This window comes from Melopsittacus undulatus, chromosome 7 (genome assembly GCF_012275295.1).
Source record: "Melopsittacus undulatus isolate bMelUnd1 chromosome 7, bMelUnd1.mat.Z, whole genome shotgun sequence".
Classification (NCBI taxonomy): domain Eukaryota; kingdom Metazoa; phylum Chordata; class Aves; order Psittaciformes; family Psittaculidae; genus Melopsittacus; species Melopsittacus undulatus.
The window spans coordinates 28,574,362-28,600,204 of NC_047533.1; the positions used below are offsets into that span (position 1 = coordinate 28,574,362).

Here is a 25,843-nt window from a genome sequence, read left to right on the forward strand (position 1 = left end):
TTCGTTTCCAGATCAAACTCCCCATCCATAACCTCACACTGTGCCCATGGACACAGAGCCCTGCGCCCCCGACCCCGTCCTGGAGGGTCTGAGGAGGAAAGGCTCATTCATGAAATTGGGAGCACTCAGATTTTTCATGGAAGTTTTTGGGGTTGGTTCTATTTTTTATTACTATTTTGTATTCTCTCCCCTGCAGAGCAAGCCCCTCCGCTCCCCCCTGCCTCCCCCTCGCCCCTGCCATATGGCCAGCCTCCCCCTCCCCTGCGAGGCTGGTGAAATCTGGAGGCAGAGACTGGCCCCCCTGCCTGCGTAAGAGCCTCCCGTCGGCGCGCCCGCCTCCGGCCGCCGGGCTGGGGGCGCCGGGAGAGCCAGGGCGGCTCTTATTCTGAAGGGGCCGGAGGGGGGCTTCATTTCCTGACAGCTATTTACTTAAAGCAAATGATTAGTTTTGGAAGGATGGACTATAACATTGAATCAATTACGGGACGCGGTTTGTGAGACCATTACAGTCGGATCGGGAGGGAGGGCGAGCGGGAGGGAAAGAGCGCGGCTGAGCGCGGAAAGTCACAAAAGAAGTGGACATATTTCGGATATTTTACAATCTGCAGGATTGGGGCTGAGGATTATAAAGGAGAAGGTAAGAGGTGAGGGGCAGTTTCCCCACCTTTTCCTTTCTTTCTTTCACTTTTTCTCCCCCTTTTTTCCTCTCCTCATTTATTCCTTTCCCCTTTATGTACTTGTTGCTGTTTCTTTTGGTTTGTGTTTATTTTTCTTTCTTTCATTTCCCCCCTTTTTTCCCCGTGCTCTGAGCCGGGCGGGGGGCTCCTTCCCGCTGGGTGGAGGGGAGCGGGGAGCCGGGAGCGGGCGCTGCGCGGGCCGTCGGGGCGCGGCGGCGAGCAGCTCGGGCAGCACTAATGACAAACACATTGGAGCGGCGGGGCCACCGCGCCGCATTCCTACCGCGGGGGCGGGAGCGACCCACCAGGGCTCCGCGGGCAGCGGCACTGCCAGCCCGAGGGGGACCCGGTGGGATGCGCACCGACAGAGTGGCTCCCCCTCTTCCCGCATCCCTTGCTTCCTTCACCCCGCTGCTCGCCCCCGTCCCTTCCCCCACCCTTTGTTTTTCATCACCTTGCCCTCCCCAGATCCCCCTTCCCACTTCATTCCCCCTGACTCGGTGGGAGCCGAAAATGTCCCGAGATCCCAGGTGGGGATACGCACTCAACCCCACAAGGCAAGCCGATCTCTATCCCTGCGCGCCCCGTCTTTTTTACACGTCTCGGCGGAAGGGAAGATGCTGAGTTTAGTCAGGACGGGTACCTGGAGCCTTTCCAGTTTACAGCCTCTTCTCGCCACGGGAACGGCAGCCCTGCCGCAGCCCCGACGGACTGCCCGAGCCCACTGTCTCCTGTCCCAGGGAGGGCAAAAGCTTCGCGGTGGCCGTTTGGATTTTGTCAAGCGCGGCAAACTTGCCAGCCTCTGCCAGGCTGGAGTCCCCTGGAAAAGTCCTAGGAGCAAGTAGGAAATGGCTTTTTGGCTGTCCGCGGCATTGCTCAACATTTTTGGACGCGGATCCCGCAGCCCAGGAGCCGTTCCAGAGAACAGGACTTGGACAGCTTTTTCTGGAGCCAGCAGCGACAGATCGAGCGAGGCAGCGGCAGCAGCAGCTCCGGGGTGCAGCCGCCAGCCCCTGTGGCTTGTCCACATCCCGGTGGGAGGCGGCTGCGGGGCAGCGGCGGGGCGATGCCCTGGTACCCCCCGTGCCAGGGCCACGTTTCCAGCGCCCCTCGACGGCATTTTCGGAGAGTATCTTGCAAATGTTCCAGCTCCCGGACGCTCTTCGGGGCCCAGGGCTTCACGCCCGCGGCGGACAGGGCATCGCCTCAGCCCGCATGGGGCCCGGCGGAGCCCTCCTTAGCGCTGCGGGCACGTCGCTCTTCCTTGGTCCAGCAGCTCCCAGCAGGGGCACAACGTTTGTTCCCTGCCGAGACTCCCGCCCTTCTCCGAACCCCGCGCCTTAGGGATCCGTGCCTAGCCCGACGGAAAAGGCTGGAGAGGGAGCCCCGGGTGGCAGCTCCGGCAGAATTAGCCAGCCCCGGAGGGAAACACGGCTTCGCTCTGCCCCTCTTAATCTCCCCTACCCAGCTTTTCAGTTTTCTGGTTAATTCTCATTAAAAAGAAAGAAAGAAAGAAAGAAAGAAAACAAAATATCGCTCCTTGGCAAGTGCTTTCCTATTGTTTCCCAGACAAGCAGCGAGGTGGCCAGCAGTTGCCATCTCTGCCAGGTTTGCTCGGTGTCCCGGGCAGCCTTTCGTTCACAGCAGCTACAGCAGCCTGGCTCTGCCTAGGGGCCCTGGACCAAGGGGGAGCCGCTCCCCGGGCCTGCCTCTCGGCCTCCCCACGGACAGACCTGGTTTGACAAGCGCCTGCAGCCTGATGGGGGCTGCAGAGTGTTAACGTAACCCCCCCAACCCCATCCCACCCTGGTCCAGCTGTCTATAGGTTGTCCGTTTTCTCCCCGACAGGGTGCACGGGGAAAGGGAGGCGGCTTGTTATGCCCTCGGCATCTCCCGGGGCTGATGCAGAGCCCAGCTGGGGTCCCGGCTCGGCTGCCTTAACTCTGTGTCTCTAGATGGGGCAAGAGACAGGATCAAAGCAAGAGGACAGGCATCAAAGGTTCTTCTGTCATCGGCTGATCAAAATCCAAACTGTGGCGGTCCAACTTTTAACTCTGGATCTGGAAACGCTAGGGAAAGATCTCCCAGCAAGGGACTTCGGGTTTAGCTTCTAGTTAACAAAGACTATTTTAGAAAGGCCCTCAGCTAAACAGCGGTTTAGCCAACCTCAAAGCTTGGGGGAAAAAAAGTCTGGAGAAAAATGAGGCCGCACAAAACAGTGGGATTTAGGAGTCCACAAGCAAACCAGCTCTCCCAGCCTGCAGGCGCTCTCATGCTGCTTCAAAATGAGACCCCTTGTTGTGGTACCCTTATCCAGGCACCAAGGGGCAGGAGGTGTGCCAGTCTGGCTGCTGCTGGGCACTGAGGCCATCCTCAGTGTTATTTGCTTGTTGATGTATGGGAAATATTCATGCGGCTGTGAGAGTAATATGTAGGTATTAGGTTTCAAGAAAGCAGGAAGTAATAAATATTTTAATAAAATACCTCTCAGCAGTACTACAGTATCAAGCTAGTTTTAGAGGACAATGTATATAGGCAGAAAAAGCCTCGTACAATCCCGACCTTGCTGGTTACTCCCTGCTGTACCAGTTGGTCTAAAAAAGAGGGTGAAATATATAACCTTAGACAATCCTCTCCTCAGCTGCATCCTTAGATTATCATGGCCATAATGGCACTATTTCTGCATCTGAGCTCTGAAAAATTTGATAAAAGATGTTTGCTTTGCTTATTTTAAAGACTGAGTTTTAAAGAATGAATTCTGAGAGGCTGTTTCTTCTGGTGGAGAAACAATCCTTTCTGTCCTTTCTCTCCCTCTTGCCTTGCCCTCCTGCTTGACTCATCTCTCTCAAGCCAATAAAACTTTGCACAGGCACCCAAGGGAAAGGCTTGCAGCAACTATGCTCCCTAGCTCTTGTGATCAACAGAGGTAGATTGTTTTTTTTGATGCAATGCTTCTGAGCATTGAGCTGGGATCTGAGGTACCCTTTGATTTGATCCTGAGAACCTAAGTGGGATGTATTCCTTGCAAGTGCCAATCTGTTTGTTTGCTTAGACAGCCTGGAAAATCCTTTTTGGACTAAGTGGGGAAATCTAGGCTTTGCAAATTTCCTCCCACATTAGCTCCTAGACTGGTGGAGTCTGTTCTTGAGGGTTAGGCTGAAGAATGGGGCTGACTAGAAGGCTCATTGGGTATCAGCTATCAACGTGTGTCCTGCAAAGCATGAAGCACTCTGCAAGAACCCAGAACTGGGTTAACCTTGGTCTTGGTGTGTAGCTTTTCCTGCTTATAGTCTGTGCTGGATGCAAATACCTGCAAATCGATGTGGAACAAGCCCCGCTTTAGGAGGGTATTTAAGCCATTAAGACATTTTCTTTTGTTGTTTGAGCTCTTCTCCAGTGAAACCTTCAGACTGATCTGTTAGTGCTGCAGGGCAGCCTTGCTTTTGCCGAGAACTGAGTTTGTAGTTTTGGAACTGAGAACCAAGAAACGTTCATGAGGTCCTGTCTGAACACTGGCATTCAGCTGGTGACATACACCAAAAGAGGGAATGTTCACCTCTTTTCTTGGGCTGGCCTTAGCTCTTCCTGGAAAAGATCAGTCTTCCCAGAAGGACAGGCTGCCACTCTGACAAAATCACCACTGAAATTATCCAGCCCTCTCATAACAAGGATAATCACATCATTATGTGCCAAGATTTGCAATCTAACCACAGTCCTATCACTTATATAAATATAAAGTAATAGGGACCAGTTCGCTTTTATTATTATTTTTAAAATGGTGAACTGGCATGAAGTTAAAATATGAGAAATTTGTATTTTAAGCTGATCCAGGAGACCCAGTTTGGATTCCATCTGACACGTTAGAGAGTAGCGCTGCCTTCGGCTCAACATTTGGTTCATTGCTGTGGATCAACATTGCCATCCTGTGGCCAAGAGGATGAACTGCTGGGTAGCTAGCAGGGAATCAGTTTGATAGTCTCCATTCTGGTAGATGGGCTAGTTTTCTGTCTTGAAAGCGGTCTTTGTTTAATTTACAGCAGTATGAAAAGAATATATACAGTTGGCTCTTCTTGGTGCACCGCCGCGCTTTCTCTCTAGATCACGTAGAGCAATCACCCAGGAATATCTATTTTTTTTTTCTAAACCTGTATGTCCATTGGCTCTCTGGATATTGATTTTACTTTGTCTTTTGTGATGCAGACAATGGTAGGAGGCCAGCACTTGGCAGTGAGTGCTTGAGATTGACTACTCACTGATAACAGTTCTTCAGATGTTATTTGTCTGATTTTTTATCACTAAGTTGCACAAGAAACATACCAGGATTTCAGACAGATCCTTTCAAAACCCAGCAGTTAAAGTAGATGCAATGACTGCTTTACCCTGGACAATCAGCATTCCCTGTAGAGAGTTTGGCAAACCTCTCATGGCATCATTTAGCTTTTGCTATACAGGACTGTTTCTATTTATCTAGCAATGTTTAAGGTATGCAAGGAATTCAGGTTGGCTCAATCTTACACTTTATATGTGCTGTTAATACTGTGCTTCAGCTTGCATATATCTACTGGCTTCAGTGAGACTACACCAATTTATGTTATAGAGTGGTGTTAGGAACTGAACTTGATGTGTTGATTCAGGGCTGAGATTTGGATCGTGTAGGACAAAGAGGGCTGCTCTGCCATAAGGAAGGTAAAGAAGACATGTAAATGCATACAAAAAATTAGGTGATCATAAATAAACAAAGCCATGATAAGTGTGCCTGCTTGAGGGTGTGGGAAAGAGTAAAGTCTTTCTTGCCCAGAAGTATCGACTCGTACCTGTGTTAAACCTTGATTCCAGCACTGACATGTGAGGATATGCTGGTGATGGAACTCCAGCATGTTTAACTCAGATGTTACTAAATCCATTTCAAATAGTTTTTGAATATGGATGATGGTGAATCCTTAGTACATTATTCTGTCTTTTACTGTGAGGAAGTGTTGCTCTGGGGCTTGATGAGATTAACAGGTCATTAAGAAAAGATAAAAGCTCAGGGTTGTGAAAGAACAGTGAAACCAGAACAAATAGTCAAATGGAGAAAGAAAATTTAGTTAAGTTCTTGTGTTTTGAAACAGCAAGTTTCAAATTGCCTGACCAATTTGGTGGCCTTCTATAATGGGGCTGCAGAACTGATGGATAGGGGCAACCCCCCCCCTACCTGGACTAGTGCAAAGCGTCTGATACAGTCCAAATGACATCCTTGTCTCTAAACTGGAGAGACATCAATTTGATGGATGGACTACCTGGTGGATAAAGAACTGGCTGGATGGCTGCATGCAGAGAGTTGTGGTCAACTGCTCAATGTCCAACAGGAGACCAGTAACGACTGATGTCCCTCAGGGATTGGTGTTGGGACCGGTCTTGCTCAACATCTTTCTTGGTGACATGGACAGTGGGATTGAGTGTGCCCTTAACAGGTTTGCTGATGACACCAAGCTGTGTGGTTCAGTTGATACGCTGGAGGGAAGGAATGCCATTCAGAGGGACCTTGACAAGCTTGTGAGGTGGGCTGATGCCAACCTCATGAAGTTTAACCATGACAAGTGCAAGGTCCTGCACCTGGGTCAGAGCAATCCCAGGCACAGCTACAGGTTGGGCAAAAAGGAAATTCATGGCAGTCCTGTGGAGAAGGACTTGGGGGTGTTGGTTGATGAGAAAATGCACATGAGCCAGCTTCAGTGTGCACTCACAGCCCAGAAACCAACTGTGCCCTGGGCTGCATCAAAAGAAGCGTGACCAGCAGGTCAAAGGAGGTGATCCTGCCCCTCTACTCTGCTCTCGTGAGACCTCACTTGGAGTACTGTGTGCAGTTCTGGTGTCCTCAACATAAAAAGGACATGGAACTGTTGGAACAAGTCCAGAGAAGGGCCACGAGGATGATCAGGGGACTGGAGCACCTCCCGTATGAAGACAGGCTGAGAAAGTTGGGGCTGTTCAGCCTGGAGAAGAGAAGGCTGCGTGGAGACCTCATAGCAGCCTTCCAGTATCTGAAGGGGGGCTACAGGGATGCTGGGGAGGGACTCTTCATCAGGGACGGTAGTGACAGGACAAGGGTTAACAGGTTTAAACTTAACCAGGGGAAGTTTAAGTTAGATATAAGGAGGAAGATCTTTACTGTGACGATGGTGAGGCACTGGAATGGGTTGCCCAAAGACGTGATGAATGCTTCATCCCTGGCGGTGTTCAAAGCCAGGTTGGACAGAGACTTTGATGGCATGGTCTCGGGTGAGGTGTCCCTGCCCATGGCAGGGAGTTTGGAACTGGATGATCTTAGGATCCTTTCCAGCACAAACCATTCTATGACTGAGGCACCCAGCTCTTGCTGATTTCTATGACAGCTCCCCCAAGACAGCAGATTCAAAGAAGCACTTTGGAAAGCCGTCACCTATACTTGCACCAGTATCAGACTGAAGTGAGCTTCAGTCTCCACTTACACATGGCTCTGCAATAGTGTAAGTCCACTTCAGCAGCTTCTGCAGACTGGTCTACAAGATAGGAACTGGCTTTGTTTTTAGTCCTTCTGTGCTGCATCACTTGTTCTGAATAGTCTGAAAAAAACAACACAAAAAAAAGGGGAGAGATCTGCCTTTCAGAGAGAAAGGGCAGAAGGAAGCTTGGCAGACAGTGGGGTAGCATTGTCTTGCAGACCTTAAGAGGCTCGGAGTCATATCAGTAAAGCAAACCATAGCAAGTCTTTAAAGATTTGCAGTCGGTTACTTTATCAGAAAGAAATGCAGGAAATAAATGTGATAAAAATGAGCAAGGAGGCTGAGGGACTGCTTTGATATTTGAGAGTCTGTTATCAATAAGAGACAGATACGTAAAAACGTGGTAATTATTGCAAATTGAAGAAACAGGCAAAATGCCTTGTCTCTGCTGGAATGTTGTCAGCTGAATTTCTGAAGTTGTTTGTACGTGTTTTTGAGGCTGGTAGTTTGTAAATCTTCTAATTCTGTTTCTGAGACCTTTACGTTTAAGTATCAAATACTTTTTGCTTTGTAAAGGTCCATTGTCTGCTCCACACGTTGTGGGAGGAAAGCAGGACTAGTTCAGAAACACTCCTTGGCACATTGTAAGCATTTATTTCCCATATGGCACTGGCATAGTTGTAATATCTAGATGCACCTACGTGCTTTCCTATCTCAGCATCAGGAACTGAATACCAGAGGGTGAATAGAAACTCTCCAGAACCTTTGAAAAGAGGTCCCTGTCTTGGCACATCATCCTTTATTTTACTCCTCAGTCTGTGTTTCAGATTAGGGTCTCTTCCGTGCAGTCTTTTTCCAATCTATATTGGCTTTGGGCCAGACCCAGTTACTATTAAAGTCACCAACAAAACATCCATTGATTTCAGTGGAAGCAGGTGTTGCAGGAGCTTTTCCTTTGAAAATTATCTAGCAGGCTGCTCGAGGGTTTCCAGTAGAAATGTTGTTAGGTGCCACAAAAATTACATAGATGCTTATTGCCATTGTTGCCTCTTAAGACTGATGATTTAGGATTATGTGTTTGAAAGCTGAAATTATTGAGTGTGATCTATGAGTCTCAGCACTGTTAGGTAGAAGAGATGCTCTGTGAATGTCAGGGCTGGCATATAGTCTGTCATGGATTTATTCTATTAGAAAAAATTGGCATATGTTTTAAATAGCATGTCTCTCAATCAACCAAATGCTTGCTAAATAAGCAATAAACACTATTGTAGTGCATTGTGTTCAGTAAGCTATATATATATACATGTACAATGGCAAAACAAAAATATCACTCAGGATTGTACTATTTGTCATGAAAGTAGCTTTAAAATATGCTTTTTCTCTCATAAAAGCTGCTTGCAGCTAAAAGGTCAGAACCCATTGTATGAAAAGCCATTGCATCCTCACTGGTTCCTGTGAGGGTACTGCCTCTGTGCAGGGGTCTTTCTGTGGGCTCAGTCCTGGACACGGCAGTGGACATCAGAGCTGCCTACAGGCTGTTTGGAAGAGGGGTGCACCAGGGCTTCGCTTCTAACACTGCCAGTGGACAGAAGGAGTTATGGTGCTTTAGGTGAATTCCTCATGCTGCTGATGTGCCTGTGGCCCCACATACCTCACAGGAGGTGGTGGCACGAGTCTCAGCAGGCTGTGGGTGTGAGAAAGGGTCCTCAGGCTGTTTCTGTCTGCTGCACCATGCAGAATGCAGGGAAGCTGTGCTAAGGGCACTGTGGAAGAGGGGTCCTGCAAACTCTTGTACCATAATTTGTTAATTGCCTCTCTCTTGCCTTCTGTTTGTTTCAGTTGTTGGTAGCTATGGGTACTTACCCACGGATGCTCCTGATCCTGGGATGTTTTCTCACAGGTAATGCTCCTCAGTCCTCTAAACTTCTTCACCCCTATTCCTTCATAAATTCAGATTTAAGTTTGCTTTCATTGTGCCCACAATAACAAGTGCCAAATGGTGTCCAGCTGGCTACAGAGTTGATTTTTCTGCCTTCCCCTTCAGTAGGCTAAGACAAGACCTACCAAGAAAGCAGTACTTCTGCTAGCCCATGCCAGGCACTACGGCACCCTGACAGCTGCTCTAACCTCCCTCTTGCAGGGAAAGTGAGCCTGTCTTCCTCCAGCTGCACCAGCCCTGCCCCACTGGGGTTTCTCCAGCAGTGTGGTGCAGGCAAGGCTGCCTGTGTGGGCTCCCTGCATCCTCCTACGCTGCAGCACCTAACCACACTCACTGGGGCTGCCTGATGAGGCTCTCAACATCTGCTGAGTCTCCCAACATCTGCCCAGTGAATGGTGCTGGGAGGGAAGGGCAGGGTTTGCCACAGGGAGACAAATATAGAAGGCCCTGGAGACCAAGATAACACGTGAAGGAGCAAGAAACTGGTTTCAAAGGCAGTCTGGATTCCTGCTGCTGGTTTATTGCACAGAGCCCACTTTCACACAGTGGGTCTAAGTGGTTGTTTATTGTGGACTACCCTATCTGTTTTGTTCAGGCCATTTGACAGACTGAAATGACAAATCACATTCTTGGGTGAACTCCCTCTTTTTTTTAGGGTGTGGATCTTCTAATTTTCCTTCTGGGAGTTGAACCCACACCAGCCCACATACAAATTACACAGGCTTGCAAATCTGAGCCTGTAACTGGAGATTGCCTCTGAAAACTAGTGCCATATACAACATCGAGTTCAGTGAATTACAGTTTTATTTGGCTATAAACCTCCTGCACATTTTGGCTAGAGGTAGACCTGATGCACAATTTTTGGTGTAAGCCCCTGCTCCGGCCCTTTGCAGAAATAGAAGCCAGATGTAAAATGCTGTGTTGGTCTAGGGAAGGCCTTTCTAACTTTCAGTTGTGAGCTTACTCTAAGACTGACAAAACTGCTGTTTTCCTGACCACTGCTGTAAGGAGCTGTAAGACCCTGGTGGCCAGGGTGTGGGATCACTGGTCTGCAGCAGAGCCCTGCCCACATCTGGGGCTGGGAAGATGAGGTGCGGATCTCGAGCCATCTCTAACTTCACCTCTGTCTTACACCTCTTGATTTGACAAACAGAAGTCAGCAAGCAAACACTTAGCATTTCAAAAGGGAAGCCTTTTGCCATCCATTGAGCAAAGCTCAGGCTTTTAACAAGGGCAAATTTCCTTCAGCATGTCTGAAATGGTCAGAAAAACAGCTGTCCTGGATCTGCTCTGCTTTCTTTCACATGCCTGTGCTGGGACTATTCTGTGTGTTCATATGTTATTTATTCATGTCTTTTTGCAGGACCGTTCCTAACACTTTGCCAGCTTCCTCTGCCGACTATTGTTCCCAATAGGAATGAAATGGTGGTACAGCTGAATTCCAATTTCACACTCAAATGCTCTGGAGACAGTGAAGTGAGCTGGCAGTACCCAGTGATTGAGGGAAGCCACAAGATAGACATTAGACATGAAGAAAACAACAGTGGCCTCTTTGTGACGGTGCTTGAAGTAGGAAATGCCTCGGCTGCTCATACGGGCTTGTATGTTTGCTATTATAACCACACTCAAGTGGAGGATGGGGAAGTAGAAGGGAAGGACATCTACATCTATGTGCCTGGTAAGTGGAGTATATCACAGCTGTACCCCAAGGTTTGGATGGGAGAGCTGAACAATGGATGGTTAAAAGAGACCTACTGCTGGTGGCAATTAGCTATCAGAGGAAATAAATGACCCCAGGGCCATTTCCTAAGGTGTAAATCAAAACCAGTCTCTGTGAATCTATGGACCTGATCCTTTTTCTGTTGGTTTTCACTTGTTTGGTAACAGTTCTAGTTCTGAAGAAGAGGAATGATTTCACACTTAAGAGCTGAGGTCTTTTGCCAACCAGGGGCTGGGTAGTAGACACCGGTGGCTAGATCAGCTCAGCTGTGGCAGTATGTCCAGCCTTCAGCTTTTTCTGGCCTCTACATGGAGATTAATGTCAATGCCAGTCCTTTCCAGGGTGACTTGGGTGGATGTTTTGAGACGTGTACTGACCAAACCAGTGCCATGTCTGATGCTAAAGCAGTTGCCAGATGAGGAAGACGACATCTTGCTCTAAATCTGAATGTTTAGAACCAGTTGAGTGAACTGAGACTGGAAAAGCTCATGTGTGCACAGGGCCTGGGAAGTGTAAAGCAAATGAGATGTCTTGGGGGTGGCTGTCACAAGGGAGGGAGAAACAAGAAGTGTTATTATTGCTGGTCAGTCTGATGCAACATTAAAAACATGGTACTACCATGCAGTGCCCTGTAATTTTCAAAGCAAACACAGACTTCCCAGGCTTTGTACTGCCATTCTCTTTAGTGGTGGAAAACCTGTTGGACCTGGAAGGAATGCCATCCCTTCCTTTTGGAAGTGCTTATGCCAGGCTGTGCTTTCCAACCCCCTTGTTCTGACTGGAAATCTGTTTAAAGGAATTCCATGCTATCCCTGGAATGAATTGTCATAGCTGAGGTGAGCACCAGAGGTTGAGCCACAACCAACTGCCTTTGTAAATCCCTTTCTCAGCACTAGCTGGGATTCAGGGGATGAGTGGCACAACTGCAAGGCCATGAAGATTGAGCCAGTAGATTTGCAGTAAATATTTTGAACAGGAAACAATAGAGAAGCGATTTGAATTCATCCCACAAAATAACTGTATGTTGTGAAGGAGATGATGTCTGCAACTACAAGGAAAACTGTGGGAGAGGAAAAAAGTCAGGAAGCAATAACAGAATTTGTTTTAAAGGCTATTTTGCAGTGGTATGAAGTTTTTGCAGTTTACAATGTGTGATTCAAGGACAGTGATTCTTCCAGGAGTACTTCTCCATTTCCCACAAGAAATGTAAAAGCATTTAAATTCATTCTTGAAGCAAGAAGTTTCAGTAGAGGTTGCAAGCCTTGGCACATATATCTGAATTTCCAAACAGCGCTAACCAAATCACCAGAAGATGCTATTGGTGTTAATCAGTCTTGTAATTCTCTCAGTGAAGGAATATAAAGGCAAGAGATGGAAGATTTATTCAAGAGGGCATTTTGGTTTGATTTTTAAAAGCCTCTAGACATTAGCCTACCAGATTTGCGGGCAGAGACACCCTGTAACTTTTTCCACTCACTAACTATCAGGCTGTCATAAATGCAGAAACATATCCTTTTCTTCAAGTTATAGAGAATGTTTCTGTTTCCACTATAAACTTCATCTTTGCAATTGTTTTTCCTGCAATGAATTAGGAGGGCAATGGGTGGCAGCAACCCACTTTACCCAAGGAGGATTACATTGAGACTTCACACAGTATCTTATTTTCACTAACAGCATACAGAAAACCAAACTAGGTGAATCCTATTTCTGTTTTAAATTACAGTGGGAAAATGAATACATGGAGTTGGCAGCATCTTTGGGACAGAACACTGTGTTTGGAATATTGCTACAAAGAGCCTGCCAGTGCAACAGAAAGTCTATTGTTGGAGGGATTTGAATTGCTATTTATTAAATTTTATTATAAAGCTTTGCACAGAAGCTCCAGGCTAGCAGGGATTATTTGTTTATTCTGAATGGCCAAATGGAGACGATTTGAGGGCTGTGCTTTCTAAGTTGGCTATGTTATCCAATTATGTTTTTAACTCAGACTGTAGATTGGCTGGGTAGGAAAGTTGGCACATATTTTGTTGACTTTAAAAGAAGTAAAACTACCAGGTGTTTGTTTGCTTTTTTTCTGGTTGAATACCATGTTTTGAAAACCACATGCTGTGACCATAATTAACTATGTTTCATAACTGTGGTGTTGGACATGTTAGAAATGAGTGAAGATAAGTACCTTAACCTATTTTTGATGAGATGTGGCTTTAATGGTGTTCAGCATAAACAACATGAAGTTGATTTCTACTTCTTGACAAGGAAAGTGTTTGGATTTTTCCCTTAATTTTATTTTTTTCCCCCCAATTACATATTGGTTAGAAGACACCTACTGTTACTAAAGGGAAAAAACACCCAAAACCTTGACTGAAGAAGATGAGTGATTTGTGCCAATAAGTGGCAGGATCTTTAATGATTTTTTTTGTGTGTGCAGTGAATGTTGCACCTAAGTGCAAAATACTGTGTTGTAAAAATAGCATGTTTAAGTCCAAATTCTTCCCTGAAATCTTTGCTGTACGTGTATCTTGATAGAGTTAGCTATGATAAAGTGAATTAATTTTTACATTAGTTTCCAGCAATTGCGTGAGTGTTTTCATACCTAGAAGTGAATTTCTTGCTTTTTTTGTCACTTGAAATCCTTTTGCCCTTATTGTAGGAATACGTCAGAACCAGGTCTGAGGGCATTAATAATATTTAGCATTTCGGGTGGGAGGGATCTTTTCTATTTTTCATTCTGCATCCTGAATTGTCACAACAGAGCCCAAGCCCTTTCCTGTTTGGTGCTTAGGTCAAATGTCTCTCTACATGTCATATCAAATAGCAAAAACAAGATACTGCATACAATCACCATGCCCTACCTTCAGTCTCTGAAAAAGTGGGCTAATGAACTGTATTATTTTCAGTTATGATCTGTAAGTGGTCATTGATACTCAGTTCTTGCACATGGACTAACTACAAACAAGACAGTATAAAATTACCTCTTGTTTTTTACAGACCCAGACATGCCTTTTGTCCCTTCTATACCAGAAGACCAGTTCATCCTAGTAGAAGAAGGTGATCCCACCATTATCCCTTGTCGGACAAGTGCCCCAGATGCTGAAGTGACTCTAATTAACAGTTTAGACAAGGCTGTCTATGCTTTCTATGACAGCAAACAAGGCTTCATAGGGAATTTCCCTGCAGGCTCGTATACATGCAAAACAACAGTTAAAGGTGTGGAGTTCAAGTCCGATGAGTTCCTCATCTATATATTAAGAGGTATTTATTTCTGTTCTTTAAAAAAACAACTAATACTGTTCAGCCCAGTTCTTTCCTCACACTTTAAGAGCCATATTGACATCAGCATCACACGGTTATATCGTGTGTTTCCCCAGTGATGAGCTCCTTACTAGTCCAGCAGCATTCCCAATTACTTGGCTGCTGATTTGCTTAGTGGTTACATACAATTTTGATGAGAATAAAGTGTCCTTAGCTTTATCTCCTCTCCTAAATGGTTATAAGAAAAGTCTTCTGTAATGCGCATATTTTCATCTTGTTTGCTGAAATGTAATTTAAAAGACCAGTGTTTCCCAAGGGCTTCAAATCATAGGACTTTGGGTAGTCAGAAAACCAGTGTGATTCAAATATTTTGAAAACAAAGTTTTTTTATTGGCCAGCAAGGCAGTCACTGATTTGCAAAATGGGAAATTGTTTTAATACTGAGTGCCTTTTCACAGGGGAATTTGAGTTAGGAACTTCTAATTGAAATTTTATGCCTGGATCCTTTCTTTGTGGGATTGAACTCAATGCCTGTACATTCCATGCTTTAAGCACAAATTGTTTAAATGAGTATAAATAAGCAGCATTTTCACTGAATTTTCCAGGTAATTCGTCAGTAGGAGAAGTGAAATTGAGTTCTCACCCCTGAAACTACACCATGTGAAAACTGCATCCTTTATAAAACTAAATCTGCTCTCTCTTCTTCTAGCTACTTCACAGCTGCCAGTTGAAATTGAAGCGCTTAAAACTGTCTACAAAACAGGCGAGACCATTGTAGTAACTTGTGTGGTCTTTGACAATGAGGTGGTTAATTTACAGTGGAACTATCCTGGGAAAGTGGTAAATATCTCTCTTTTTTATCTATGTATCTATCTATGTATCTATCTATCTACCTACCTACCTATCTAATCTACTTTTTTTTTTGAATGCTTGTAGTTACTTATTGGGGAAGAAGGTGGGGTTGTAAAAACTTATTTTCTCTGAATGAGAACAGTTGAGGAGAGAAAACAAAGTAATTTACTCTACTCTCAGGTTACCACAAAAGAAATTTAGTCCCAAAAGTTAGAGTTTGTTGTTAGCAAGTATGCAAACCATGAGAGGATGGTGAGGCATAACCAGGAGTCTATCCTCTGAGGAAGGAATACTGTCTCTCAGGTCTTGTGCTGGTTCAAAAAAAAAGGAAATGTGGGAATAGAAAGGTCTAGGAATGTTGGACATCTGGGTAGAGCTCTGCTGCTGAAGGTCTGAACCTTTAAAATGGCTCTCTCAAAACCTGGGTTCTTGGACTTAATAAAGGATGATAAAGAATCAAGTCCATAGTCTTAATTGTTCCTCATTATGCAGGTGTAAATTAAAATTATTCTCACAGTCAGTGTAAGTACTCACTAATGAGAACTGTCTAGCAAGAAAACCTGAAAACCTGGAAATTTTCAAACTGGTATAATGTGCTTCTGCACTGCAGATTTTTATTCGGTGAATCTTGGTCAATGGAGAATTTCAGAGCATCCATTTGAAAAGTCTTGTCACTGAAGGAATGAGATAGTTGAAGTGTACCTAGCTGTGAACCCAAATCCCAGCTGTTATTTAAGTAGGTTAAGAGACAAAGAGGAAAAACTATTTGAGAAGGTTTTGTTCTATTTTCCATGTTATACATCATAATCTCTGTTATGCACCACTTTCAAAACTAGCCCTGGTGTATTTTTCGTTCCAGCCTCTCATGATAACATGGTCACCACTTCTCAAAATCCTTTTACTTGCAGGAGTCTTCTCCTTGCCAGTCAATTATTCTTGTTTTCAGAGCAGGCAGGACATAGAATCAAACACTGATTACTTTTTGGTTGGGGGGGGGGTAAAAATTCACCCTACTTCATGGGAACTGACCGATGAAAACCCAAGTGTTTATGTTTGAGGACAAGGTAGCCCACAGACAGTAAAATATTCTTTCAAGCTGCTCATGCAATTCAAAAGGAATTAGTTTTGAGCGAACAAAATATGAGCTCTCAACCTCCTCACCCTTCTGTGCCCGCCCACGGAAGGATGTATTTTTATAGTACACCTTTTGTGCCTGTGGCTGAAAAATGCATCTCTGAGTAAACAAGCTTCTGCCATACAGGGTGCATGTAGATGGTTGCTCTCACTCATGTCATCATAGATCCTCAATGGTGTCTTTTCACCTCATTTACTTAGGTATTTTTTCCCTTCTCCAAACTACAGAAAGAAAAAGGTCTGATAAAACTTGATGATATCAAAGTCCCATCGCAGAAGCTGGTTTACACCTTGACCATTCCTGAGGCATCAGTGAAAGACACAGGGGATTATGAATGCACTGCTCGGCATGCAACCAAGGAGGTTAAGGAAAATAAGAAAGTAGTCATTACAGTTCATGGTACAGTCTGATTTTAACGTCCAAACATTATTAACAAGTTGGAAAACACTGTTTTTGATAAATGCTGCAGTGCTGTTTTACAAAAGGCTTTTTCATTTGCAGACAAAGGATTTGTTCACCTGGAGCCTCAGTTTAGCCCTCTGGAAGCTGTTAATCTACACGAAGTCAAAAACTTTGTTGTTGATGTGCAGGCATACCCAGCACCAAAAATGTACTGGTTGAAGGATAACGTGACCCTGATTGAAAATCTCACTGAGATTGTTACTAGTTCCAACAGAGTCCAGGAAACAAGGTAAAAATACTCTTCTGACTCTTACTTTTCTATGTTGACATGAGTTTCTTCCCCAGAAACCTGGGCACTGCTCCTTCTCTCTCTTTCCATCTCAGTTTGTTTTTTCTTCCTTGGATAATTTCTTTGTTTTCTACTCAAACAGATGATGCCTAATCTGCCTCTGCCTTCATAACATCAACCTCTCCAAATCATAGATATCTTCATTTTTGAGTACTAAGCCTGTTCAGTCCCTCCAACATGCCTCCACACCAATAGTTTCTAGCGATTTCCTGTAATACCAGAGGCTTTGTCAGATCCATGCATAAATAACTGTGCCCACTTGTTTCTCAGTTGTATGTTGGTAGTTATTTACTGCTTGAGTAGTGACTTTAGTTAAAGGCATACTGGAAATGCATATGTCACTACATTATAATCTTTACATACCCAGATTACATGTTGCACTAAAGTGATATATTTTTTGGTGCCTGCTTTAAAAATACAAACAAAACCTTTTGTTTCTGCAGATTTCAGAGTATATTAAAATTGATTCGGGCCAAGGAAGAAGACAGTGGATACTACACTTTGGTTGCTGAAAATGAAGATGAGATTAAAAGATATACCTTCTCCTTGCTGATACAAGGTAAGGACCCCCAGACCCTTGACCATCAGAATTTATGGCACAGGGCGAAGACTTGATCTACTTACACACTGGATTGCCTGGAGTATGGAGATAAGAAGGTGTGAACTAAGAAGGAGTGTCTGGAGGAGTGCGTGTGGTGCTGAGGCACTGGAGCTCTCCTACCCTCATCCTAGCTTTCACTTCTGCGCTGGCCTTGAGCCAAAAAGAAACTTTATCCTCCTGCCTAAGTTGTTCCAGCTGGCAGTGAGGATGATAGCTCATTTAGTATGACATGAGGACGTGGCATAACCGCAGCACTTCCTTTCCATGGCTCTAGGCTAGGATCCACTCTGTCCTACAGGAGATACAGACCTCCTGGAAGAGTCTGGAACTCCAGCTGCTCCTAAGCTGTTCTGCTTCATTTGAAATTTCAGGCTTTTTTTTGTAGACCCTGACAAATATTCTAACAAATTCCTGACTCTTTCCCAGTTCCAGCCCTGATCTTAGACCTCGTGGATGATCACCATGGCTCTGCAGGTGGGCAGACAGTGAGGTGCTTGGCAGAGGGGACCCCGCTTCCTGATGTGGAATGGCTGGTTTGCAAGGACATTAAAAAGTAAGAGGAGTGGATGCTTTCTTATCTAAAATGTGACTTGTGGTGTCCTCAATGAGCTTAATGTTACAATGACAGTACAGTGCTTTCCTCATCGAGCACCAGTAAGCTCTAGATATTGTTTTCTTTTTAGACATATGCTGTTTACATGTAAGAGAGGCTGTCAGTGCCCTCCTACTGCTTCCTGTAGAAGACACAATGCATTAACTCAGGAGGTTTGTCTCATACAAGCTTTGTGTTCAATAAGAGAGCTCAGTAGATTTCACAGTCCCAGTCTGAGTAAAGATCTCGGGATGTAGCTATCCCTCCATTCAGGGAGTTCTTATCTTTTCACAGATAGCTCAGTCTGCCTCATTAACACTCGTGCATGCTTCTATTGTATTTTTTTCTCTTCACTTGTAATTATCTCTTCCTTAATTATAATCTTCACCTTCAAAGTATTTTTAACATGTGGAGTAATTGCACCAATTCTTGCTAGTTCTAGGCTGTTTCTTTCAGTGGCTAGGCTACTGGGAGGCTGCTTTTTACCTGGGATGTTATCCACCAGGGAGAGGGAGGCCATGCATAGAGGAAGGCTAGGAACCCCAGATACTTCCCAACTGTGTTCTGCTCTCATTGTGATAAAATCTCTTACTGCCTGGTGGGATGGTTGTACTCCTAGCCCTGCCCTGAGGAGTCTTGTACAGCATTAAGGATCCAGTACTATAACTCTATGGGATACATAATGGCATCAACATCTGCCTAAACCAAGTCTTCGATCTGCGCTGTCAAGCCCTCAAAGTGACAGCAGTAATGAGGATCAGAAGGCAAATTATTCTGAGGGAAGAAAGGTGCAGGCTTTACACAGAAAGTTGTCTTAAGCATTTCTGGTCTTTAAAAAGATTGTTGTCAGAAGGAAGTTACAGGGAAAGGTGATTCTTGTTCTTGACTCTTCTCTACTATACCTATGCCCAACACTCATTTCTCTTGTTACTCTTCTCTACAGGTGCAGCAATGACACCTCATGGGCTCTTTTGACTAACAATATCTCTGATATACACATGGAAGCCCACCTGGATGAGAAAAACATGGTGGAAAGCCAAGTGACCTTCCAGAAGGTAGAGGAGACCCTGGCTGTGCGATGTGTGGCAAGGAACGACCTTGGTGCTGTTACTCGGGAACTGAAGCTTGTGGCTCCCAGTGAGTTCTCTTTGTCCTTCTGTGAAGTTACAGCAGTCAGTTTGATCCCTCTCTAACACACCCTAGTTCAGTCTTAGCAGATAAAAATATCAATTGTTGCAGATAAAAATAACTGGAAATGGATTTTTTTCCACCCTGGGGTATCTGAGTATGAGGCATTCTACACATCTTTAAAGTGCATCTGTTTTTCACTTGTTCTGTGGTTCCATGATTCATTTTATTGTTTTATGGCTACTGGCTATAGGATATTCTTTTGGATGATCTCTTCATTTGGCTTTGAAACAGGAAGGCAGAGCAGCTCTGGGCTTGGGAAGACTTCACAGTCACCAGCCTCAGGAGCTGCTCCTGTCACATCTGCAGAACATGGGAACTGCAATGGCAGGGGAGGTGGATGTCTTATGTGTGTGTCATGTTCCCTGTGGCTCAGGAGAAAAATGCGGTCTGTTTGTCTCCACAGCCTTGCGATCAGAGCTGACGGTGGCTGCTGCAGTCTTAGTGCTCTTAGTGATTGTGATTATTTCACTGATTGTCTTGGTCATCATATGGAAACAGGTAATGTAGAAAAATATTTCAGTTCAGCGTTTGAGTCCTGCTGGGTTTTGATCTGCTCTGAGGTCAGGCACAGTCATAATGGTTGGTTTTGCATTCAATGTGCTTTGCAGAAGCCGAGGTATGAGATAAGATGGAGAGTCATTGAGTCTATCAGCCCTGATGGCCATGAATACATTTATGTGGATCCAATGCAATTGCCTTATGATTCCAGATGGGAGTTTCCTCGAGATGGGTTAGTGCTTGGTAAGTTTCCTCTACAGGCCTAATCTAATCCTTCTCTGGGGAGAAAGATGATTCAGGACAACTCTGAGGTCTCTGCTACTAGGATTTTTGATGCTAGATATGGCCATGAAGTCCAGAGCCTGTCTGTTCTCAGTTTTTTGTCTGAATCCTCTTCTCCTACAGTGGTGTCAGCCTTGAGCTCCCTGTGCTAGTGTCTCCCATCCCTCAGTTCCAGCTCTCCTCCACATGCCTTGTGTGCAGTGCCCACCCCCACACTGCTCTGGGGGCTTCTCCCAGCATGAAATGCCCTCTTCAACGTTCATTTCTGCTAAGGCACTCACAAGAAGTGCATCAGCATTTTTAATTTGCAAGACATTTATATACTTGTGTGCAGAGGCCAAGGGAAATCTGCAAGTAGTTATGTAGTTTTATTAAAAGTAGGTTTTAAATTATTACTCAGCACTGTGCCCATATGAGTGCTGAGTAACTGCATAAGTTATTTCTGTGGGTACTGTCCTTCTTCCTTCCCCTTCCATTTTCTTGCTTTGGTGTTCCGCCTTTGGAGTTCATACAGAATTTGTTTATAATTGCTTCTTCAGGGATGGCCCAATCTGTCACTTGTATCAATTGAAAGTGTCATGATTATGAACAACTTTAATGTTCTATCCAGTCACTATTTTAAACATACAAGCTTTCCTTCTCTTGGAGGTACCTGTGCACGAAGTTATATAATCGAATATACAAGAAGAAGACAAAATGTTTTTGTTGTTTGATATATTTTAAGGAAAATAATCTCCTAGTGTAGTTCCCCTTCTCCATTAGAAAGAATTGATGTTAATTCTTGAAAAAAGCAGCACAAAAACTTTTGTTTCAGTAATGATGTCCTCTAATTAAATTCATATTGCTAACTGAAAACTAGAGAAGGGTGAATATTTAATAGAATTATTTTATGACCCAGACTTTAATTATATGCCTAAATAGGATTTGTCATATCTGAGTTGTTAATAGACCACCACTGTGACTTTGTCTTCCTCTGACTCATGAGCAGCAGACTACCTCTATGCCTTCCTGTTTACAAGTACATTCAGGATAGTCAGTGCTTTAAAAACTAATGCTACATGTCCTTTTGACAATCTGGATTGTACAAGCATTCTTCATGACATGGTTAACATTTACCCACTGGCAGTTTTGCCATGTGAAATGTTTGCTGGTGTTTTTTCATTTGTGGGGCTGAAAATTCTGGTCTATGTGGGTTTTCTCTTGTCGAAGTGGGAGATTACACCAAAGTAATTACACCTTCAGCTCAGGGAGGCTCTGAAGCAGGATACAAACCCATTTGGCTCAGCCAGACAAGCATTTCCCATCCTTGCTGTGTAAGCCAGCTGGCATTTATTTGTTTTTTCTAGCTAGAAGTGCCTGGAGTGCACTGCTGTGTTAACTGCCAACTTTGAGCATTGGCTGGATGGAGTTTCAATTGGTAAATTTGGGTTACGCTGCAAATTTCCCTTTGCTATTGCCCTTCCACAATGCATGCAGTGTGCTGCTGTTGAAAGCACTCAGCAGCCAGTGCAAGACTAGGGGATGAGTAACAAAGTGAAAAATGAGATAACACATGTGCTGTTTGAACGCCACTGCCTTCTCCTGGCTCTGCTGAGAAGTAGTTTGGTCCCAGCAGGACCTGGACCTTCTCCTTTGGCTGAGATGGCAGAGGGCACAGCCTTTTGAGGAGCGTACTGGTGTTTTTCAGGATCTTGGGGTGGCTGTAGAGAGAGGGCAGAAATGCTCCCATTGCTCCCAGCAAGGCACTCATTTGTTCTGATGGTTGTAAGACAATGGAAGGCTGGTCTGACACAGAATTAGACCCATCTGCATTTGCAAAAGGCAAGTTGAGATTCAAGATGCACAGCAGTTAGGGGTATGATACCTGATTTCTCATAAGTCTAGAAACTGGATGGAGATTTTGAAGCTGGTCACTTGTTTGGCTTTCAAAATAGACCAAGAAAGTTATAGTTTAATTTGGGCTAAACTAATCATCCCAGGTCAATTTTAGCCAAAGAAACATCCTGTTGAAGAGGCTGTGTCTGGAACAAATTCACATGCTTCACCTTTGTATTTGTGTCCCTCCAAGCAGAATAGCACCTCTCTGACAGGCTCAGCAGATGGGTACAGAGGCTGAAATAGCTCTCACCCCCAGGGGCTGTTTCCCCAGTAGTTGGAGGAGCCCTGAGCTGCTGCTGTGTTTGCACAGTCTCTCTGTGGCAGAGAAGCAGCTCTGCTCCTCTGGTGAACAGATTACAGTCGTGCCATTAGACTAAGAAAAGTAAACACATGGTGTTATTTTGGGCTCTATTGAGGACATCAAGAATGTGGTGGCATTACAGATGCCTCCAGCTCTTGAACAGTCATCTCCCACCTGACTCCAAATTTCAAGTGTAAAACATATGAGGCTTAAGTTATGTCTATGGAGAGGGGTGAAAAGGAGAAATAGCAGTGACTGTTCCCTGCCACTCCGGAAGTGCTCTCACTGTCTCTGTGTGCACCCCGGCTCAGCAGAGGTGATGGAGAGGGAGATGTGTGCCTCGTGCTCAGCTGACAATATGGTTTGGGGAGGAATTGGTGTGTGAAGACAAGAAGATCAAGGAGCATCAGCAAATGCCATTGCATTCTGAAGGGCTGCATCCTGCCATATGGCTCCCAGACCTTCGGTCTGAAAAGTTTCTGGGGCCAAATTTCAGTCTCAGGTTGTTTGAATTAGTCTGAAATTTAGCGGGCAGCTTTCTCACATCCTGATTGAGAAGAATAATGTTTGGAGTGCAGGAATCTTGAAAAGAAATTGCATAGTTTTTGTGTGCATGTCAAACTACACTGTCATAGATTTGGAGAGGTTCTTCAGTGGTAACCCAGCTAAGCATTTTTAACCATTTCTTGTGCTTGTTAATGATGTAGATATTGCTTTGCTGAAAATATTTTAAAAAGCATATATACAATAAAAGTGGAGGCTGCAGCTAGAGGATAACACAAACATACGACCTTGCATGTCAGGTAACACCTTCAGAAGCATAAAATATGGCCAGTTCAAACTGCAAATGAACATCAAAGACAAAATGCCACCTATCTCCATAGTAAAAGTCACTACTTATTTTTTCTGTTCTGGAATTAAAAAGTAACACAGCACAAAATAGAGAGCTTATGAGGAATATGGAGATATCCTGGCATCTGGAGCTCATATACGAGTACATTCACTAAGTGTTGCCTTCATGAACTTGCTTTTCAATATGGAAACTATGAAATATAATATTTTTGAAAATGGGTGTGCAGTTCATATTTCTTTAAAGGCTCACTCAACCTGCATGCAGTTCTGCACACTGTATCCATATCAGGAGACAGGAAATGATAATCCCAAATTTTTGTCTAAATTGATCTGTGGGAAGAGTAAGCTGTGTATAAACATTAGCCGTTTCATTACAGCCCTCAGAAATTCACAATAAAATTTATTCCAGCATATGAAGCACACTTGCACATTAAACTTCAGAGAAGTTTCCCCTCATATGTGATCAACATGTATTTCAGCTTCTGATGGTCCTGCTTGTCTATTTCTACATGTGCTGTTGATGTGATTTACTCTATCTTACTGCTAGATGTATCCAGGCTTGATAAAACAACCCAAAACTACAGCTAAGGAGTCCAATTCATATTTTTAAGTAAAGGACACAACTGTATTGCAGTCAGGTGCTGACTGAGGCAGAGAGGTCAACTTAAATGTCAAAGAATCAATGATTAGAGAGGATAAAGTGAATGTGGCAGGACACAGTACGTGATTAATTTAAATGAACTGTGCTCTCATGTACAGGCAGATGTGCTCCTGATGCTTGCTTGCTTTATTTAAGACTTGTACTTAATGACAGCATTTCATATTTGCTTTTTCTGCTTAACAATGGTAATAACAATAATACCAGTCTGGCTGAGTGTGCTCTTTAAAGAGTACATTTGTGTTTCTCTACAACCAGTAGAGGAATAGCAGCAGGAAATGAGGTGAATTGCTGTTACTTTCTGAAATAAATAATAGTTTCCCTTGTGTTCAGGTCGAATCCTTGGTTCTGGTGCATTTGGAAAAGTAGTCGAGGGGACTGCATATGGATTGAGTCGCTCTCAACCAGTGATGAAAGTAGCTGTGAAAATGCTGAAACGTAAGTTGTCACAGTTCCATTTCCCAAGGTAGGTAGGGCACGTTTCCATGGGGTTATTGAAGCATTGCTTGTGTATAAGTAGGTTCCCCATATCTGAAGTTGAAAATGAACTATGGAATGACTAAAGTTTAAAATTATACTTTAGATTGCTTCATGGTATTTCAACATTGAAAGTGCCTGGGCTTCTGAAAGCATCCAAAGTTTGGTTTTAGCTGCATGGACTATAGCAGCCACAATAACTCAGCAAGTTCAGAAAACGGTAAAATAGCCATGAATATTTGTGAACAAATGAAAGCTACATAACAAAAGAGAAATAGGCAGGTCTCATGTGAGACTCTTCAGCTGACTGAAGATTTCCCAGTTCATGACAGCAGAGAATCTGATGCAGTGATTCTTGAGAAACCTTGAGGAGCTTGCTTGTGTTGAAATGAACACCTTGTAAAGTGCCTCTGTGCCACCTGGGCAACCCACTGTACTCTTGCAAAGGGACAAGCAGACTGGGTCAGCTACTGAGCTGCCTCAAGTGATTAGTGACTCCTCCCCAAGCCTAAGAAAGATTTTTGTCAAGTAAAAGACAAGCCTTCTTCAAGAAACCATGATAGCAATGCTCTAATGAGGCAAGCAAGGAGAAATCGTTTGTTACTGTGAAAAAGGTGGTTGCTCTCACTGAGTGGATGGTGTATTTTTTTCTACAGCTACAGCTAGATCCAGTGAGAAACAGGCACTCATGTCTGAACTGAAGATAATGACACATCTTGGCCCCCACCTGAATATTGTGAATCTGCTTGGAGCTTGTACAAAATCAGGTGGGTTTGTCTGACAGAATGGAGATGTGCTGTGGAGCTGTCATTCACTGTTGAACAAGCACACACATTTCAAGTAAAGGACTTAACAATATATATAAACAAATAAAACGTTTCACAAACTTACTTGATATTTGGCAGTAGGTGCAGTCATAGCTTAGTAAATAAAAATGTACAAGCCCACAATACTTTTTATGTTTTATATTCTGTTTTCTACTGGGTTTAGAGGGTTTTTTAATTATTATTTTAATGCATTGTTTTGCTTTATTTCATCAGGTCCTATTTACATCATTACTGAATACTGCTTTTATGGTGATTTGGTGAACTATCTGCATAAGAACAGGGACAATTTCCTGAACCGACACCCAGAGAAGCCAAAGAAAGATTTGGACATCTTTGGGATGAACCCAGCTGATGAAAGCACAAGAAGGTGGGGGAAAAGAAAGTATGAACTGCAACACAAGGAAATGCCATTACTAACACTTACTCCATTTGTTTCATTCATTGCTTCAAAGCCCTCCCTAATTTTTCTCATTAGGCTTTTATCTACTGTGTTTCATAGATCTAGAAAGGTTTCAGAACTTTTTTTTCAGTCTCTCTGACATGTGTCTTGGATTCATGTTTCCCCTGTGTAGAATGCCTGCAATCTCAGGATTGCCATTGGTTCTCCATTGACATCCTGAGGTCCCAAACTCAATTCCTATTAATAAAGCCTTGCCCAAAATTTTTACAGAAAAGAGGAACCTTTTGTCTTTACCCAGCTTTAAAAAGTAAAGTGCAACTATCTGTTTTCCTTGTTTCCCTGCTCAGGGAATTTCTACTGTCTAAAACTCCTTCCCTTCAAGCAACTTGACAGAGCTACTTCTCCAAGCTCAAGTACTCTATCTATCAATGGCTTTGCCAGTCTCAATAGTTTCCTCATGGTTAATGTTCATTCCACAGCTTTTTCCAGATGATGA

The 25,843-nt window shown here is 44.0% G+C and overlaps 1 protein-coding gene across 2 annotated transcripts in view; it reads left to right on the forward strand.

Moving 5' to 3' along the window:
- Nucleotides 1-448: 448 nt before the first annotated feature.
- Nucleotides 449-25,843, forward strand: part of PDGFRA (platelet derived growth factor receptor alpha) — a 36,220-nt gene continuing 10,825 nt past the window's right edge. Inside the window, exons 1-15 of one of the 2 annotated variants that reach the window (XM_031048907.2) lie at nucleotides 449-637; nucleotides 8,981-9,041; nucleotides 10,444-10,758; nucleotides 13,789-14,052; nucleotides 14,762-14,892; nucleotides 16,267-16,438; nucleotides 16,541-16,730; nucleotides 17,234-17,349; nucleotides 17,818-17,944; nucleotides 18,927-19,120; nucleotides 19,578-19,672; nucleotides 19,783-19,915; nucleotides 23,977-24,081; nucleotides 24,777-24,887; nucleotides 25,161-25,314. In XM_031048907.2, coding sequence (XP_030904767.1) covers nucleotides 8,993-9,041; nucleotides 10,444-10,758; nucleotides 13,789-14,052; nucleotides 14,762-14,892; nucleotides 16,267-16,438; nucleotides 16,541-16,730; nucleotides 17,234-17,349; nucleotides 17,818-17,944; nucleotides 18,927-19,120; nucleotides 19,578-19,672; nucleotides 19,783-19,915; nucleotides 23,977-24,081; nucleotides 24,777-24,887; nucleotides 25,161-25,314 — 2,156 coding nt within the window. In that variant the 5' untranslated portion in view covers nucleotides 449-637; nucleotides 8,981-8,992. The remainder of the gene's footprint in view (nucleotides 638-8,980; nucleotides 9,042-10,443; nucleotides 10,759-13,788; nucleotides 14,053-14,761; nucleotides 14,893-16,266; nucleotides 16,439-16,540; nucleotides 16,731-17,233; nucleotides 17,350-17,817; nucleotides 17,945-18,926; nucleotides 19,121-19,577; nucleotides 19,673-19,782; nucleotides 19,916-23,976; nucleotides 24,082-24,776; nucleotides 24,888-25,160; nucleotides 25,315-25,843) is intronic. The other variant, XM_005149081.4, reaches the window with a different exon arrangement.